At 33.5% G+C, this 18,900-nt stretch overlaps 1 protein-coding gene across 3 annotated transcripts; it reads left to right on the top strand.

Annotated features, from left to right (window-relative positions):
* LOC123539790 (Na(+)/citrate cotransporter-like) lies at nucleotides 1-18,549 on the top strand. 3 transcript variants are annotated; one of them, XM_053526229.1, is made up of 14 exons: nucleotides 1-276; nucleotides 9,196-9,345; nucleotides 9,681-9,796; nucleotides 10,257-10,393; nucleotides 11,274-11,382; nucleotides 12,000-12,197; nucleotides 12,692-12,820; nucleotides 13,516-13,611; nucleotides 14,012-14,116; nucleotides 15,123-15,217; nucleotides 15,900-16,015; nucleotides 16,200-16,361; nucleotides 16,876-17,013; nucleotides 17,437-18,549. In XM_053526229.1, exons 1-14 carry the CDS (start codon nucleotides 172-174, stop codon nucleotides 17,527-17,529), a joined length of 1,749 nt encoding a protein of 582 aa, XP_053382204.1. In that variant the 5' UTR covers nucleotides 1-171; the 3' UTR covers nucleotides 17,530-18,549. The 3 variants fall into 3 exon arrangements, with proteins under 3 accessions (XP_053382204.1, XP_053382206.1, XP_053382205.1); XM_053526231.1 differs by lacking the exon at nucleotides 1-276 and adding an exon at nucleotides 4,543-4,662; XM_053526230.1 differs by lacking the exon at nucleotides 1-276 and adding an exon at nucleotides 4,695-4,994.
* Nucleotides 18,550-18,900: the final 351 nt, after the last annotated feature.

Here is an 18,900-nt window from a genome sequence, read left to right as displayed (position 1 = left end):
TTATTCATACTGTATATGCTATTGAGGTGGCAAAACATTTTTAGACAGATAGATACTTTTTTGATGCTGAAGCTGATAATAAGGCGATTAAATAAATTTGACTTTCTATAGTATTGCATATTTTGAACAAGGATAAAGATTTTATTTTAACTGATCGTGTTACTCTGTGTAATGATGGGATCTATGCTGAGGACCATACACTGTTTGAGGAACATTTTAATTGTGGTCATGACACCGCTGCTGCTTCTTCCACTAGTCATCTGTGTAAAAGGACAGGTATTTATTTGTTTACATTGCAGTTTACGCTCCTTTACCAGCGTTGAGTATCCACTACCGTTACTTCATGTATGGAAATGTATTGTAATATTCGGCCGATGCGTGGGAGAGTAATTGCATTTAAAGTATGACCTCTATTAACAACCACTTCAACTCGAAAGCAACTCTTCAGAAAGACAAATATTTATTATATATAGAAATTCATACGAGTAACACTCTCGGTAGTAGAGTTCGCTTTTTCTAAGCCGAAATCATCATCATCATCATCATCATCATCATTATTATTATTAAGTCTGTTTAAATAACATAAGAGCAGGAACTCCCTGTACAGCTGAAATTCTTTCTTCTATCTTTCTATTGCAATGATCAATGCCTTGATCCTTTATACTATAAAACCTGTACATTTGTATGTAAATGATATCCTCGGGAAATGAATGGTCGTTGTTGACAAATAACCTCTAACCGCAGATATTTTATACTCTCTATGTTTAAGGTAATTCTGCACGTTAGGATAAAAGAAATTCTACAATGTAGAATTTGATTAAGCCCTGATTTTTCAAATCTTCGGAGTATACTAAAAACCTCGGCAATAAAAAAGACAGGGCCAGGTGTTAAAATTCTTTGCTAGATATATTTGAAAAAATTGGACCTCACACACATTTTCATAACGGGAGTTTATGACAAAATCATAATTGTTTTGACAAACTCATAATTTTGATAACGTTTTTGCGAATAGAAATTGACTACAATGTAAATTTTAATGAAGTTTCTCACACTCGTAAATAAATATGTGGTCTTTAATATGGTGAAATAAAATGTAAACTTAGGTTCGTGTACTTTGCCGTTGTAATAAATTTACTCACCTGTTGCCATTAATTCATACAATGATTTTTATTTCCGTAAGCTGAATCCAGGCTTTATATATCTACGCTTTCCGAATAAACAACGTGACGCCATTACTTTCGGCTTATCAAACCTGCAGAATTACCTTTAACGGGAAGAGAAAAATGTGTTTATCGGCAGGTTTTGTAGTGATTGATTTTATTCAAGGGTGGCCGTTAGCTCAGGATTAATTTATATGTTTTTGAACGAACAGTGTCACTGCCTGAAAATAACAAACAGATAAATTCGTATTGCACCGATTCACGCGAAGCCGTCTTTCCTGGAAAGAACCAGTACACTCAGGCCTTTAAGTTAGGTAGGAGACACTCAAGAGCATCTCAGAACTTTCCACCAGAGGCTTCGAAAGGTTAACATTTGGCTTTTATTTGTAAACAGTGTCCCACTTTTACTCATGTACCAGGCTTCGAGAAAAAAATACGCGCAAACACGACAAGTATTAGTCAAACATTCTATTCGGTGTTTGTTTCAACAAATTCGTGACATAAAACTTTTAAACATAATCAAACCCTCTACATCTGAAACAACTACATGGTACTGGGAAACAATTTATGAAGCTGCAAGCATGGTGACAGTTACAAAAAGTGAGAAAAATAATACCTCTATAGGGGCAGCGTTAAAGTATAGTAATATCAAGTGCGATAATACCAATACAGTTAAATGAGGATACAGATGACTGGATTTAGGGGTACAGTAGCCAGTAGCACAGTAAACAGACAGGGCTGGAACGTACATGGCTGAAGAGGGCTTGTTCTTGAAAAAAAAATGAGAAGTATTCGGCTCTTGAATTTTGAATGAGGTAATTCAGATTCCTGGTAGGGCTGAGGTGGTAATGGTATACGTACACTAGATTATAATAAGGAAGGTGTTGAGGTGATGCCGGTTAAAATAGGGAATTTATCCTTCTCCGCTTCTTGTTAAAAAATACTGTGTCACTGAGATGCTTGTCATTTCAATCTGACCAGTTAAGGAATTTAGATAGAATTGTAAAACGATTGAACTAAAATCTAGATGGAGACAAAAGTGTCTTAATTTTCTTATTATCTATCTTGACCTGTCTCCTGCCATGGCTTGTACGTACTATTACTGATATCGGCTTACAAGTTTAGGGACGACTGAAGGTGTGTTAATCTCTTTCTTATTTATCTTGATATTTCTTTCAATGTAACGGAGATAACTGTTTGCATTTTATACACTAGTACTGCTATCAGCTGCCCACTTTAGATAACATCACGGTACTAGGCAGCATTTGGTACTCTTTCACTTCAGTGTAATGTAGCTTAATAAAACAAGAATTTAAATTTGGTAACGTAGAAATATGCCTGTTACGTATGTGTCAACATGTAGGAAACATGTAGATACACGTGTATGCCTGATATATCAAATGTATTTAAAACACTTTTGTCTGTCAACTTTATGTTCCCAGTTTCTTTTCTTTTTTCTTTTTTACATTTGTATATTTTCAAAAGTTGTTGTTGTAATTAAAGCTGTCTGTTTTTATAAAGTAACTTGATTTTCAGGAGGTTATTATTTTTACAAAAATGATATTGTAAATATATAACAACAACTTTATCAATTATTAAGCAATAAAATAAACTGAAATAAAATTACGCTATCAAATGGTTCTTACGCGAGTATTTTCTATCAACAGAAAAAATGTCAAAGGACCACGGAGTCATCAGATGCTGTGTATCTACCCAATGAACAAGATAAAGCAGTAGAACATTAAATAAACACACTACTATACAACGTCCCTCGTTTAATCACCATTCCTCTCTAAGAAGACAATATTTGAGTCTAACGATGGCTTCTTGAATAACAAATTTTCCCTAGAAATGACAAGACATTATAGAGTGGATTCGTATTAAATGAATTCTAAATAACAGGAAACTGTATAAAAAATACCCTGTATATACTCCACTGCAAGTCCCACTGTAAGTATCACTGGGCTATTTGAGATAGCTACTGTCGTTTCTATTAGATCTTTTAATTTGATTCAAAGATCAGAAAATCAACATAAAGAAATAACTTGGAGAATATATTTAGAATATAGATATACCGATAATAGTAACCATAAAATTTCGACATTCTCGAAACTACGGAAGGCCGATGCAACATGCAACTTGCCAAATGCCAAATGTCAAATACGTAATTTTAAACGCCTGTTACTAAATGCTAAATACCAAATGTTGTATACCAAATGGCTAATGGAATTAATCTTTATTGCAAATTGTCAAATTGTTCAATTTTACTGTAATGAATTAATAATCTGTATCTCTTAAACTTAGGAATGTAACGTTTAGGTATTTAAAAATATATAATCTAACGAACTTATCTGAAGAAATAACACGTTTCACCGGTCATGGGAACATGGAACCGAAACTGTTTACTCTAAAATGTTTAGAAAAAGTTTTTTAACAGAGACAGAGTTATGTAATGAAGACCAATGACTATTAATTAAAAGGCCACATTCATCCACTGGTATGTTCAAAAACTGTTTATTTGAATAAGCTTTTAGCTATAAACATTTTGCATTTATTGTTCCAAATTTTGACACCAGTTGTCATTTTGCATTTAGCTATTACCGTGGCACACCGGCCTTCCATACGTACTTTTCAAAAATCAAACGCTTTGTAAAACAAGGAAGTGACATGAAAATACATTTTTTTTCAAAAGGAAATTATACTTGTAAAAAGTTTAACTTCTTTCGTTAATCGTAAGATAACGTTCAAAGAAAACGATACAAAATGAAATATATTTGAGCCGTGCCATGTGAAAACCAACATAGTGGGTTTGCGACCAGCATGGATCCAGACCAGCCTGCGCATCCGCGCAGTCTGGTCAGGATCCATGCTGTTCGCTTTTAAAGCCTATTGGAATTGGAGAAACTGTTAGCGAACAGCATGGATCCTGATCAGACTGCGCGGATGTGCAGGCTGGTCTGGATCCATGCTGGTCGCAAACCCACTATGTTGGTTTTCCCATGGCGCGGCTCATTTGTACAAACGTATTAAAATTGCACAGCAACCAAAATATGCATGTAAGATTTCGTTCGACTAGTTCAATAATTTGCTTTATATTTCATCTTTATCTGATTATTTTACATCAATTTCGAAACTGTTTTGATAAAACAAAGAAAAATTGTACACATGAAATAACAGTATTTTAAATTTGCGACTGACACAAATTAGAAAGGCTTAAAACATTTTTTTTTTCTCGCTGTTGTTGCAAGTTAGTTGCACATGAAGTAATAACATATTATAAAAGATTAATTGATCACATTGATGCAAAACTAATTTCGGACATTGTTATCGGAAGTGGTAAGGTTAGTAATCATTAATAAGATACTTGACTGTCTTAGTGGGTTGTAAATTGGTTTAAGTACAATAATAAGGAAAACCCTGCTTCATACAGAAAATGAAAGTACACTTCGAAGTCTGAGTTTACTAAGAAGTCGCATAAAGCTTGTATAAAAGCAAATTTGAGGTGCCTAAATTTCATTTAATCTGTATGTGCAATTCAGGCTGCTAAACAGTTTATATTTATATTTACTAAATAAAAGATATTTGATAGATATTTAAATCATCCGTGAATAGATACTTTTTGATTTTAAGCTGATAACAAAGCGATTAACTAAATTAAACTGCTTATAATATTGCATATTTTGAACAAATATAAAGATTTAAATTTAACTGATCGTGTTACACTGTGTAGTAATGGGATCTATGCTGATGACAATACTCTCTTTGAGGAACATTTTAATCGTGGTCCTGACACCGCTTCTGCTTCTTCCACTACTAATCTGTATAGAAGGACAGGTATTATTTGTATTTACTTTGCAGTTAAAGTATGATATCTCTCCAGAAAGACAAATATTTATTCTAAAAATATTTAAGATCAACCGCCTAAATACAATCTCTGCGGATTTCGATCTTGCTAGGCCGAACGAGGTATTATTATTATTATTATTATTATTATTATGTCTTGGCCATATTTGTTTGTATGCTTTGTAAATGGTTAAAGGCATTATTATGTGCCGATTTACCAATAAATGAAATGAAATTATTATTATTATTATTGTTGTTGTTGTTGTTATCTATTTAAATAACATAAGGACAGGAAATCACTAAACAGCTGATTGTTTTCCTTCTGTCTTTCTATTGCCTTGATCCTTTATACAATGTACCGTAAAACCTGTCTGTGAAGACCACTGTTAGGTATTGAAAAACAGTAGACGTTGTCTTATAGTAGTCAAAGTAAGCTTCTTAAATTCATACTTTCGCTAAAACAGCACTATATTGGTTGGGAAACAAGAACCGGTAAATTATTATTATTATTTATTTATTTTTTTTTTTTTTTTTTTGAAATACTTGCAATGAAAATGTAACTTTTAATATTAATAAGCGCTGTATTAACACGTGTAATTTAAATGACAGATGTTAAAATTTCAAACAGATCCATTATTTGACCAAAATATGATAACCCACCTTTAAAAAAAACAAGTAAAATATGAAGTATTCTACTGTGAAATTTGAGATATTTAAATTTTGTTCATAATTTGATTTTAATATGACTGTGATTCTAATTTATGTGAAAATGTAATATTCATCTATTTATTTTTGTAAGCCCAAGTTGTAAATTACTTAACTGTAAAGATCTTAAATATTGAAAGTTTTGCATTTGAATTGCTTCAGTTAGTACAGAGTTAATTAAGTGACTCAAAACCCTTAAATGCATATGCTTTTAGTGAATGTTTTAGTATTTACACTGTTAAGTAGGTCCATCTCAAATTTTGCTAAATTTTATTTAAAATCATAAGATGGTTTGACTTTTATGGAGCTGATATTTGAAAAAACGAAGGAAGTAATTAAGGGCAACATATTTTACATTTAAATTGTATGCTATTTTTCAGAGAAGTGGATATATGTTACCAAAATTTAAACTCTCGTTACTGTCGCCGGTACTATTTTTATATGTTTAATGCAATTTAGTTTGTAATTGCTGTATAAACTTTTGTTACATTTTAATAGGATATGTTTTCCTTCGTGTATGTTGTCCAGTTGCAATATGACAATAAACATATATCTAAAACTGATGTTTCCTGTGTATATGGTACAAGGACAACTTTCAAGTGATAATATTTATACGCATTGAAAGATAAAGCTTTTATTTGCAAACACAAATAGATATATTGAAATTTGTTAATAGCTATCAACCAAACTTACAGCGACAAATAACACAATATTTGCATAAATCCAATTTATTTTGAAGCATGGACTTCAATGAGCGAAAATAAATTCATGAAGCGTTTTAAAATCAACATATACGACCAAATTTATTAGGCAAGAGACACATAGTTCCGAAAAAACGAAGGTTTTACGCGGTATATTTTTACACTTGCTCGATATATTTTGTATATGATTATCTTAAAATATATAACAATCAGTGTTAATGACATTTCTTGTGGCAAAAACAACATTGGGACGTCTGGCAAATCCATGAATGACTTGGATATTTTGCAAAAAAGGACCAGTGCGTTTTATAGCCGTATTAACGTACACGAAACAACACTCAATCATTATAATGTACAATTGTACAGATATTTACTCCACAACTATCGGGCTTATTTCCATAAATAGAAGAAAGGCATATAAACGTTCGGCTGTCGCTCTTAACCAGTAAACAGAAAGAATAACATATAAAACAACAAAAACAAAAACAAAACAAAAAACAAAATAATACAAGACAAAAACAAATAAAAACCACTAACACTCAACTGTAATTCGCCTTCCGATAAGAATACAGTTCCCAGTTATCCTTAAGTTTAATATTAAAAAGCATGTGTGTCGAATCAATTTTTATGTGTTATGAAATAAATCAACATTAAATAATAATAACTTAATCAATAGTAGTTACTTAGGTTGTTTTTTTTCGTGAAATTAGGGCCACTTTATTAAAACTATATACATTTTTGTAATATCCGAGGATAAATCTATCAATAAGCTTTACTTTAAGATCATCTTTTCTATCTTTTCCAAAAGCAAAATGTACTTATTGTGATGCGAAAGAAAAACGATAACTGAACAATTTCGTGAGACTCTAAAAATGGCGCATTGTTTCGTTTCAAAAGTTATTGCATGTCTGACCTCGTTTGTTAGGTACAAAATCCGCAGGTCAAACGTTATTTGTTCTATTGTTTTATATTCACGAAATCGTGACAATATACGTCATTGAAGTTAGTTCAATGAAACGGTTATTGAGGACATTTTTAGTATAAAAATGTCATGCTTGTGATTGTTTTTCTTCTAATTATAATGATAATTGTTACATTTTTTTTTTCATAATGAAATATGCAACATTGTGCAACTTATAAAAGATGCAGTGTTGATATATTCGAAAAATTCATCCTACGCATCTATGTCTGTGTAGTGTTTTTGTTGTTGTTGTTGTTATTATTTTTCTTATTGATTCTTTGAAATTCTCAAGAATATCTATCGGAGATTAATTTTTCTTAAAACTCTATAAATCATGTAAGATGTATATATAGTTCTCGCACCTGTAGTTAAAACATTGTATCGTCGTATTAAATTTGATTCTCAAAAAAAAAAAACTCTACCTAACTATACTGACTGTGTATTTCTAAGAAGAAATTCTTTCATAATTTAATATTTAATGCCATGTAGACACCGTGATTTGTTGAAATACAACCAGACATTTAGTGGTAGAGCATAGTTATCCTGAACCACTAGTTAGACAAAATTCCCTTCACCTTGTTTGTTTGTTTTGGGTTTAACGCCGTTTTTCAACAGTATTCCGGTCATGTAACGGTGGCCAGTTAACCTAACCAGTATTCCTGGATTCTGTACCAGTACAAACCTGTTCTCCGCAAGTAACTGCCAACTTCCCCACATGAATTATCAGAGGTGGAGGACGAATGATTTCCGACACAAACTCTTCTTTTTTTATTATTCATCTACAGATTGTCTGTCTTAAATACTGCATGTATTTTACTAGCGAATACAAAGCCCAGTATTTGATTTGATATGGAAAATTGTTTAACTGCCAATGGATGCGGAAAAGTTTTCGGTCAGCAGTTACGTCATAATGGCGTCCCGACGTTCCTGGTGGTAAAACGTTAACCGTTTCAAACGAGTAATCAGTCTTATCTGAAATTATAGTCAACTTTGGAAATACATCCCTAGAAATAGGTATATGTATATAATAAAAGGGACATTAAACAGTCCCTTGATATACAATGGTGCATTCGGTTCTAGTGGAATTTACCAGGCGGAATCACGCTCGGTGCAAGCGCCATGTGGGATCAAAACTTCGCAAAATCCGTTTGAACTCAATACAACAATGCAGATCAAGGTATTGTTATAATAAACCTATCATATGTTAGTGATAGAAACAATTTCCGAATTCCCGAGGCTATTCCGCTGTTTTTCTGAAAATTCCTGAATAGAATACAGCATTCGCATCTGAAAAATTCGAATGAAGACGTTTCCACTGAAAGCCAGGAAACCCGAGAGGGGGCGGTAGGGGTGTTGATGGGGGAGGGGTGGGGGGATGTGGGGGCGTGGGGGCGATTTCGCGGAAAATACCGAAATGAACTATTTATGAAGAAATACTTAATAATATACGGTTATCAATAAAGACCGTCTGTGTTGTTTTTGTCGTAAAACCCAAATCAATTTATGTTATTACAAATTTTGCATGTATGCCTAATTATACACATAATTTTGTCAAATGGCGAACAAATAATGGAAAACTAATTCGTAATATGGGATGGCCATGTAGGTATTAAGTTTCATTATTAATGTATATTTGAATTTTGGTGCAAAAAAAAGGGACTGTTGTCTTGCGGGAGAAAATTCCAAAGTAAGTTCACAATGAATAACAGTTCACTGCATTGTCATTTCTCTATGCCATAAGTGTGACACAATAAATATCATTAAAAAGATATGATGCGAACGTAGACTTTACCCTTAATGAACATGTATGATGAACTACTTTCAGGAATCATCATGTGCCTACGTGATGCTGATTATGGCAATCTTCTGGGTCACAGAGGCGCTTCCTATAAACGTTACAGCTCTACTTCCGGTTTTTATGTTTCCTGCCGTAGGAGTTATGTCGGCCGGAGATGTCGGCAGTGTTTTCTTTAATGTAAGAAAATATCAAACATTTAACCGTTATAGTGTTAGCATGAAATAACACTCATATAAAGTGTTTAATGGTGATTTAAGTGATTAGCCATATATATTTTTACACTATATATTTTTGAAAATAGAAAAAAAAATATTGGAATAATGGGTCAGATGTTTTGATCAGCAGTTGCAATACTGGTAGCTTCTGCATGCATTGATATAGTCAAGTTAGATTAGATATATACTACACAGATTAAATGTAAAAAGATGTTATGTTGATTAAATGTAAAAAGATGTTATGTTGATTTTCGTTTATTGCTTGCAATTGTAATATGTTTGTGTAATTAAATCCAGAGTACGACATTGATGTTCATCGGGGGAATGACAGTAGCCGTTGCAATAGAAGAATGGCAAATACACAAACGTATTGCACTGAAAACGCTTCTGACCGTTGGAGCACGTCCAGTTTGGTAAGTACTGTAACCTTGACAATAGAAGAATGGCAAATAAAAAGAAGTATTGCACTGAAATGGCTCCTTACCCTAGCTGCACGTCTGATTAGGTAAGTCTAGGTACCGTAGCAATAGAAGAATGACAAACACACAAACGCATTGCACTAAACCTATTGGACTGAAAACAAACTTCTGGACACAAGTATGTTTACCGAATTGATGCGCGCACAACTAGCCCGACTGAAACGAGTACAAATCGGACGAAATCGGTGTACCGGAAGAAATCGAGGTACACAAGCGAGCCCAATGATTAATTTTTTATGACGCTTTTAATCTTTGAAGCAAAAACTGTTGCCATAGCGACAGAAGCAAATGAAATACTGAAATAAAATGTTCAATGTAGTAATAGATCTACTAGTGACATAATAGTTTTATTGATTGAATTTATATTCTAATTTTCAACAAAATTAAATCACAGGTTGATGTTAGGACTGATGTTGACAGCGTGGTTCTTATCAATTTGGATCAGCAATACAGCAACTACAGCCATGATGCTTCCAATAGTTACCGCAATTCTTAATGAGCTGAAGGGCAATAAAACGTATAAGAAACATGGTATGGTATTAGATTTGATTTATGTGTTTTCAGATTACCGTCATTCTGAGCTATCATTTATGTATATCCCATTTCTGTGTGTGTTCTAGTATGCTTTGACATTGGCGCTAGACCGGACATACCAGAAATAAAGGAAATAAAAAGTACATGTACATGCTCTTAAAGAAGCTGTGTAAGACATTAAGCATCAATCGGACTCTCTTTCTTTAAAAGATATTGGACACCTTGCTTTCGTTCTATTACTTTAAATAGTGTGGAACTGATCATTGCATTGTTCCGACACTGTTGAAAACCAAAATTCATTAAAAACTTAATGAAAGATATTTTAGCCAGTTTGAAAACTTTTCTACATTTTTAACTTTGTTATAAATAGAAATACATTCGACAGTTTTATCTCGGCAGACTAATTGTTTCGTCATGCAAAATATTCGCAGTGATTAAACCCCCCGTAAATAATCGTCACATATTCTAACTATTATCATAATTACTATTATTAGTATTATCATTATTTATTATACTGTGAAATCATTAATATTCGTGGGGGACTAATTTTCGTGGATTTCGTGGTTCAGTCAATCCACGAAATTTAATCCCAACGAACAAGTAAAATTCCCATTCATTTTGTGTTCAAAGTTGAAATCCACGAATTCATATGCCCACGAAATTAAATGATTTCACAGTATTCATTATTATCATTTATCTTGTAAATATTCACCACTTTAGTTAAGGTGACATATAAGAGGTTGCATGGGCCGGGCGCTTTACAAATTTTGAAATTTACTTTGATTTGTTTGCACAGTCATAAAGACATTCTTATCTTACCTTATCTTGTCATAATTTCCACGTTGTTGTAACAAAGAATTATGTTAATTATTTTCAGAATCACCAGAATCAAACCAGGTAGAACTGTTGCTGGTAAAAAAGGCAGACGAGAATGGTCATATAGATTTTAATGAGCAAGCAGATGTAGAAATCCATGTCTCCGCTGAGTAAGTTATGTCTGTTGTTGTTTATTTGTGTGTGTGTGTGTGTGTGTTCTTTGTTTACTTGGTTTATTCGGTCAAGGCAAATTGTTGCAATATTAAGCTTGGAGACAAGACTGAGGGTATAAACTTGCTATTGATCAATTTCAAGATTGGAGACGGTATTTTAAACGAATCTGAAGCTGGAGTTTTAGAGACTCGGGTTTATTACCTCAGATCAAAGAGCTCTAATTATATGTAATTATATACTTCTTTGCCCAGATCTAGGTCTGTCCGAAATCTTACACTTATCCGCCTTCCAGTTGATTCTTTTTTCTGTTATAAGAGTTCTTTTGTTCAATGTAAAATACCGGGGTGTATAACTTCAAAGATTCTTTTCTGGTTTTAATTAAACACGCGGCGTAGGAAGATACCGCGTGGTCATAACAGTTTTTAGATAGGCACTCCTTGTGAGACTCAAATTTGCATAGGTGAAACACATGTGATTTACAGGGCCCCGCTATTTTTACAATTGTTCAGTTTTCAGAAAAGTGCTAAAGGTAAGTCTGATGAAAAGGTTTGGCGATACATTTTATATGGACTATTATGATAGTTTTATCTTTAATAACTTTTATAAATTTAAGTGACGGAAACGGTCATAACAAAGAAAATGGAGTTATTCAGGTGATTGATGATGACGATGATGGTGAGGAAGCCGACGAATCATGGAGCCGAATGAGCAAGGCTCTCTCACTTTGTATAGCCTACTCGGCAAATATTGGTGGCACTGCCAGCATGACCGGTTCCACACCTAACCTTGTACTGAAAGGCCAGTTAGAAATGTACGTAACTGCAGCCTATGAGCTGCGTTTGATAGACACTTTTAATATCTGGAAATACACACCTCAACCTTTTCTAATAGTGATAAATTTACATAGAGGAAAAGTATTTTTTTAAATGAATTATTTCTATAAAAGTTGTGCAATACATAGGTATTTATCATCCTTTTGTAAAACAAATAGAATATTAATATCGCATATACGTAATTTATTATCATTTAATGGTGCTTAGTCAAGCATTAACCTTACATGTTTCATAATATTACTAAGACTACAGAATAAGAAATGAAAAAATCATTACACACAAACTTGCAAACTAATAAACTTGCATCCATATTTACTGGTACTGCTAAAAACCCTTCTCTTAAGTCAGCATGCCTACAACTACATTTTAAGACACATTACACGTCCACAGGGATTTTGTAGAACATTTGAGCTATCCTACGTTTATATTGATAAAAATAAGATAGAAATCAGGTAGATACGTGTTTTTGTAGGGTGTACGGAAAACTCGGGAAAGAATCTCCAGTCACATTTGGAGGATGGCTATTATTCGGAATTCCGACAACATTTGTGATCGTCATATTATCATGGCTTTGGCTGCAAGCATATTTTCTAAGATGCAGGTAATTTTAGAATATGCTTATAGAAACTAATGCAATAGCAGGTCTTAAAAAGATCAGTTGTAAGTTAACCAAACAAAACTCTCTTTTCTTTATTTTGGTGGAGTGTTTGATATCAAAGGAAGCAACTTAGTCGTATGTGTGCGTGTGCGTGTGCGTGTGTTCAGGTTTAGCGCCTTTATACAAAGTTTCCGTCATATAACCACGGCGTTTTCTTCAGCGCAGCAGTACGCACAATGCTCAGTTTTATATTGCTGTCTTTGCGGAGCATCACACCATAGTATATGACGTATACCAAACTCAGTCAATATTAAACTGGAAGCGGGCTGATCATTCTTCACTATTAAGCATTAATACCCTCTTAATGGTGAGTGGTAAGCGAGCAAGCTACTAGCACTATTTAAATAACATATATATCATGACCTGACCCGGTGATTGAACCCGATCTCCTGCATACAAGGAGGACGTTCTCTTACAGAACCACTCTGCACGCTGGGAAGTATTTTGCAAAATCAGTTTCCGCCTATAGAATGTGCACTGTGTGGAATATTAGGAAGTGAGTACGACCAAATTTTCTTAGCACGACGAAACAACACTTAGTCTAGCGAAATCCATATATATTTCTGATGTCTCTTGTAATTTTAATGCAAACATGGCTGAAAATTTAAGAGTAAGAGGTAGCAATATATTTCTTACAGAGGATGGTCTGGGTGCTGTGTGAAGAAAGACAATGTTAATGAATCATTGGTCAGGCAAATTCTCAAGGAACAGTACAAGAAACTCGGCTCGTTCAGGTAATATAAAATGGCTGAAAACGCTTTCTTTATGTAATTAGATTTAACGTTATCGCGAAATATTTATAATACAGTACAACCTCTTCAGCGCGGCCCTCTCTTAAGAAAAAACCTCTCTATAACAACATCATTAAAATTTCCCTTAGCTGAAATAATATACTATCAAATATATGTGTATCTCCCAAAGGGTATTGCTCTACAGAGGTTGCACTGTACATATAGCTTGCGGAATATTTGCAATGTGTTTTTCATGCATAACTTTAAATAAAATATACTTAGTGGCCGCTGAATATTCAATATTGTCTCAGTCTTGAGCGAAATATTTACAATTTATAGAATGTTTAATTTCAATAAATGATATTTTAAAGCATGCATTTTTACTTTTAAACTGACGTTTCAGTTTCGGCCAGATTGCGGTCATGTTCCATTTAGTGGCTATTGCCCTGTTATGGATAACACGTGACATGGGAGGTTCATCTGGTTGGTCAGGCCTTTTTAAAGATAAGTAAGTACACGGAACATATTGTGTGTTTTTTTTTTGTTCATTCTATTTGTTACGTACAGTTATACATTGTGCTTAAATGCTGTAAACTTGTTACACATCAAATTTTACTATTATTTTGATGTTGAAATGCAAAACAATCGTTTTGGAACATCGTTTGATACACATGGATATCTTATACCACTCTTCAGCGTGTATTCACTGGTAGAATATACGAATAACACGACCGTAGATATCCTGCGATCTTTTATTGTGATCTAATTTTGTAATAATAAAACATATTTCAATGGATCTTACATGGAAATATGTCTTAAATGATTAAATTGTTGTTCCAATATAATGCGTATAAATCATTGTAAAGCAGACAAGCTTAAAAGGGTTCAGGTCTGTTATCTTGGAACACATATTTTAGCCATTATCAATAACATTTTGACAAGCGTTTGGAAAGAAACTTATTCAAACAATTGATTAGTTAACACGCGCAAATTATTATTCAGCTTGTAATAATGGATCACACTATCATGAATTTGAATGATAATCATTTTCTCGTTATTATAAAATAGACAATATTAAACATGATAAGAAAATGGATATCTCATGATTCAAAAATGGACATATCATGATTATAAAATGGACATCTCATGAAAATAAAATGGACAATATGAACATTATTACAAAATGGACATCTGATGACTACAAAACGGACATTTCATGATTATAAAGTTGACATCTCGTGATTATAAAATTGACATCTCATGATTATAAAATTATAAAATTGACATCTCGTGATTATAAAATTGATATCTCATGATTATAAAATTATAAAATTGACATCTCGTGATTATAAAATTGACATCTCATGATTATAAAATGGACATCTCGTGATTATAAAATGGACAATATGAACATTATTACAAAATGGACATCTGATGACTACAAAGCGGACATCTCGTGATTATAAAACTGACAGCTCGTGATTATAAAATGCACAATATCATTATGATTATAGGTTTATAAAAGATTCTGTACCAGCAATTTTTGTTGGATGCTTGCTATTCATATTCCCATCACAGTTACCCGGATCACAAATAGACAGTAATAGAGGTAGGATTTTCCTGATACTTCCTGAAAGTACTCTGATCATTTCTCCATGGACCTTTTATAAAGCCTTAAAACGACAAAAAAATTGGAATATCTCAAGGCATACTTGTAAATAGAAGATGTGTTCCCTGTGTGTATGTACATGAAAGGGGCCTCCGTGGCCGAGTTGTTGAGGGCGGTGACTTCGAATCACTCGGCCTTCACCGAAATGGGTTCGGAACTTCACCTTGGGTCTAAAATTCATTCTTTCAGAAAACCATGCGGCTAGCTTAAGGAAGATCGGTGGTTCTACCCAAATGTCCGCATGTATATGAAATAGGGCCCGGAGGGGCGTCTAGAGACTTCCGCCACCATTAAAAGCTGGAAAGTCACTATATGACTTAAAATGGTGTTGGTTTGATTAATTTGATGTTCATCCGTACCCGATCCCTAAAAAGAAGCAATATACATGAAAACCCTACATACTACAAATCGTGTGTTTTCTTCTGAGGGTTCGCATGATGAGGCAGTTTCAAAATGTTTAAACACCCACCTGATATTAGAAAAAATGGGTGAAAAAAACACCTGCCAAGACTATTGGATATTGAGCTGTTTGAGCCCCACAGTTGAATTGTCATATGAATATATTCAGGCTATGATTGATTACAATGTTTTAACCTAATTGTGTATACATTTTTTTTTTCAGAATCAAAATTTCCAATGTTGAAACCTTTACTGACATGGAAAGTGTTTAATGCGAAGATGCCATGGGGAATTGTTTTTCTGCTGGGTGGAGGATTCTCCATGGCGAAGGCCGCCCAGGTAAGAAAAATATTATATCTAGTCTTAGATACATGATCAAAGGTACGATTGAGTCTTGCTAGATGTAAATTCTTTCTACTGAAAAACGGTTATCTTGTAAGGTTGCGGAATGACTTTTTTCTGTGAAAGGGTCACCTGGAAACACGAGCTACTGCTATGAAATAGAATTATATTGTTCTTCCAGGTATCTGGACTGTCAGCATGGATCGGGAACCAATTATCAGAATTGACACATTTAGAGCCATGGTTTCTCAACTTGGTTCTCTGCTTCATTGTCGCTGCCGTTACAGAGGTCACCAGTAATACAGCTACCACATCTTTGATGTTACCAATCTTAGCAGATTTGGTAATAACATTAAACATTATTTCAGCAATTCTAGATGCATTTGTATCACACTGCTTTACTAGAACGTATTTAAATGAGTAAAATAAAACGATGCTTTAACAGTAGGATAATGCTGACTACTTGTAAATTGTTTGGCAATTCTTAGTTGAACATCTTGCTGTTCGAATAACCTAAATGAAAGAAACATAATTGTACTCACTTTTCCAGGTCTAACCTCTCTTTCTGCGCATGTGCAGTTTCGAAACTGGGGGATTAAGGTTTTGATTACACTTAAAGAACATCACACAAGCTAACTTACAGCACGTTAAAGCAAATAGATAAGAAATACTTTCAGCTACATCTAAATCAATGTATATTGCAACATCTGTAGAGCAACCAAATTTACAAAGGTTGTTGCTCTAGAAACGACCGTCTTACATGGAAAAGAAAAGATCTGCTCTTGTGCGGATGTATTTGTCTCAAAGATGTCACTATGTTAAATACCATTATGTTAAACTGTATATTTTATTTTCAGTCGATCACTATCGGTATAGAGCCTGTCTACTTGATGTTTTCTACTGCCGTTGCTTCTTCCTTTGCATTCATGCTGCCTGTAGCCACGCCTCCAAATGCTGTCGTATTTTCGTATGGATTCATCAAAGTTATTGATATGGTAACTATATTTATATTATAGTGATACCGCCAGTAGTAATAGTATGCCACTTGTTTTCGCAAATGCAATAATTCCTTTAATTTAATCTATGTTTTACATTTGGTACAACGCAAATTCTTTTCAACAGCGTTACTGTTCTGTATACGTAGTGGCAAGGTAGATTCCGTGTCAGTCGCAGACACTTCCTCCGCTTTAATCAGTAGCGAAGGCAAATCTTGCGAGGAGCGGGCATACCTTTTCATTTATCTTGGTAATCTGCACAAAACTTTATTTGTTGACAATCATGGACTATGTTTACTAATGTAATAATGGTATAAACTGTTATTTTTAGACCTAATATGATATCATCTATTATTGTACATTACTTTTCTTATTTACAGATAAAAGCGGCATAAGGTTGTACTTTATATTTCTACATTTCAGGTGAAAGCCGGTGCTATGCTGAATATAATAGCAGTCCTGGTCCTAGTCGCTAGTAACGAATTTCTTGGCAAACTAATTTTTGGCAATATGTGATAATGGTGAAAATGGCACAAAATGACACATTTCATCGATTCTAATACCACATTAGTGTTTTGACAATGATGGAAAATAGTATCTAGAGCTATTCTGTGTATAGTCAAGACATGGCTGATTGTTTTAAGTTATAGGATACGTTATGAATATTGACGTGGAGTAGTTAACATTTATCGAAAATGTACTGTATTTAAAATGATGTGATAGTCGTTTTGAAAATAAATTAGTACACTTTTCAGCTTCTATATACATTTCACGATGCACAATGTTTATATCTTCAGAACTCTGACTGACCTTCATCTTCATTCTGGTATGTGGAATACTTCGGTCCCCGTATTTGTATACATTGAATGCCAAAATATATGCAAACAAGTTTAAACTTTGCTTTGTGAATATTGCCATTATGAATGAAATGTACTTTTAGGATTAGGAAGCGAAACCCTGTGTATCGTTTTATGTTGTATATATTGGTGTTGTTTTCAATTTAAAATATTTCAAAGTCCTTGCTTCACATTTTTATTGCTGTTCTGAATAGAGGAGATACATATCTTTATTACCTGCTATTTAAAGGCCTATATAGTATGAAAATGGACAAAAGGAAACAAACCTTTCAGTGGCATTCTGCTCATTTTACGCCGTTGAATGCACTATTATGTGCTTTGTTATTTCTTATCCTTAAGTTGAAGAAAAGGATTGTTTAAAATGAATTCGGACAATACATTTTCCCATTAATTTGGCGTATGATACTTTATTACCTTTTTAATAGCTTGTTTCATCATGTTTAGGAAGTACATATACCTATATATTTTTGCAAAGGTCTTTTCAATCTCCAAACGGATAAAACCGCTCACGGAGCTTATGACAACAAAAAGGTATAGTTAACTTGGAGAAATCATTATCAATCATCAATATTTTATAGTGCTTATATCTAAGGGTGACCCCCTATACCATTCTATTTTCATTTACCTGCTCAGGGGAACCGTTCCAAAGAAAAAACGAATTATATTTTTTTCAATCTTACCACGTTTTTGTTTTGTTAAGGGGATGTAGCATACTATCACTGCACATATAGAAGCATGCAATCAACTGGAAGATATACGTCAAAAATCTGTTCCAAGGTTCCTCAAGCAGGGAATACGTACAGAATGAAGTATAGTGCTTGGTTATAGCCTCAAGCCTTGATCAAACATTTATAATAGAGGAAAATTCTATATATTATTGTTTAAATATTATATTTATGCCTCCTATTGTATATGATACGTTCATGCAATGATTTTTGACGATGAAAATAAACTAATGAAATAAAACCAAACATGTACTACTAGTAACATCCACAACCATTTTCGTCAATTTCCAATGTCAATGACTAAG

This window comes from Mercenaria mercenaria, chromosome 16 (genome assembly GCF_021730395.1).
Source record: "Mercenaria mercenaria strain notata chromosome 16, MADL_Memer_1, whole genome shotgun sequence".
Lineage (NCBI taxonomy): Eukaryota > Metazoa > Mollusca > Bivalvia > Venerida > Veneridae > Mercenaria > Mercenaria mercenaria.
The sequence above is the reverse complement of the archived record's forward strand: the minus strand, read 5'-3'. Positions and strand labels throughout refer to the sequence as shown.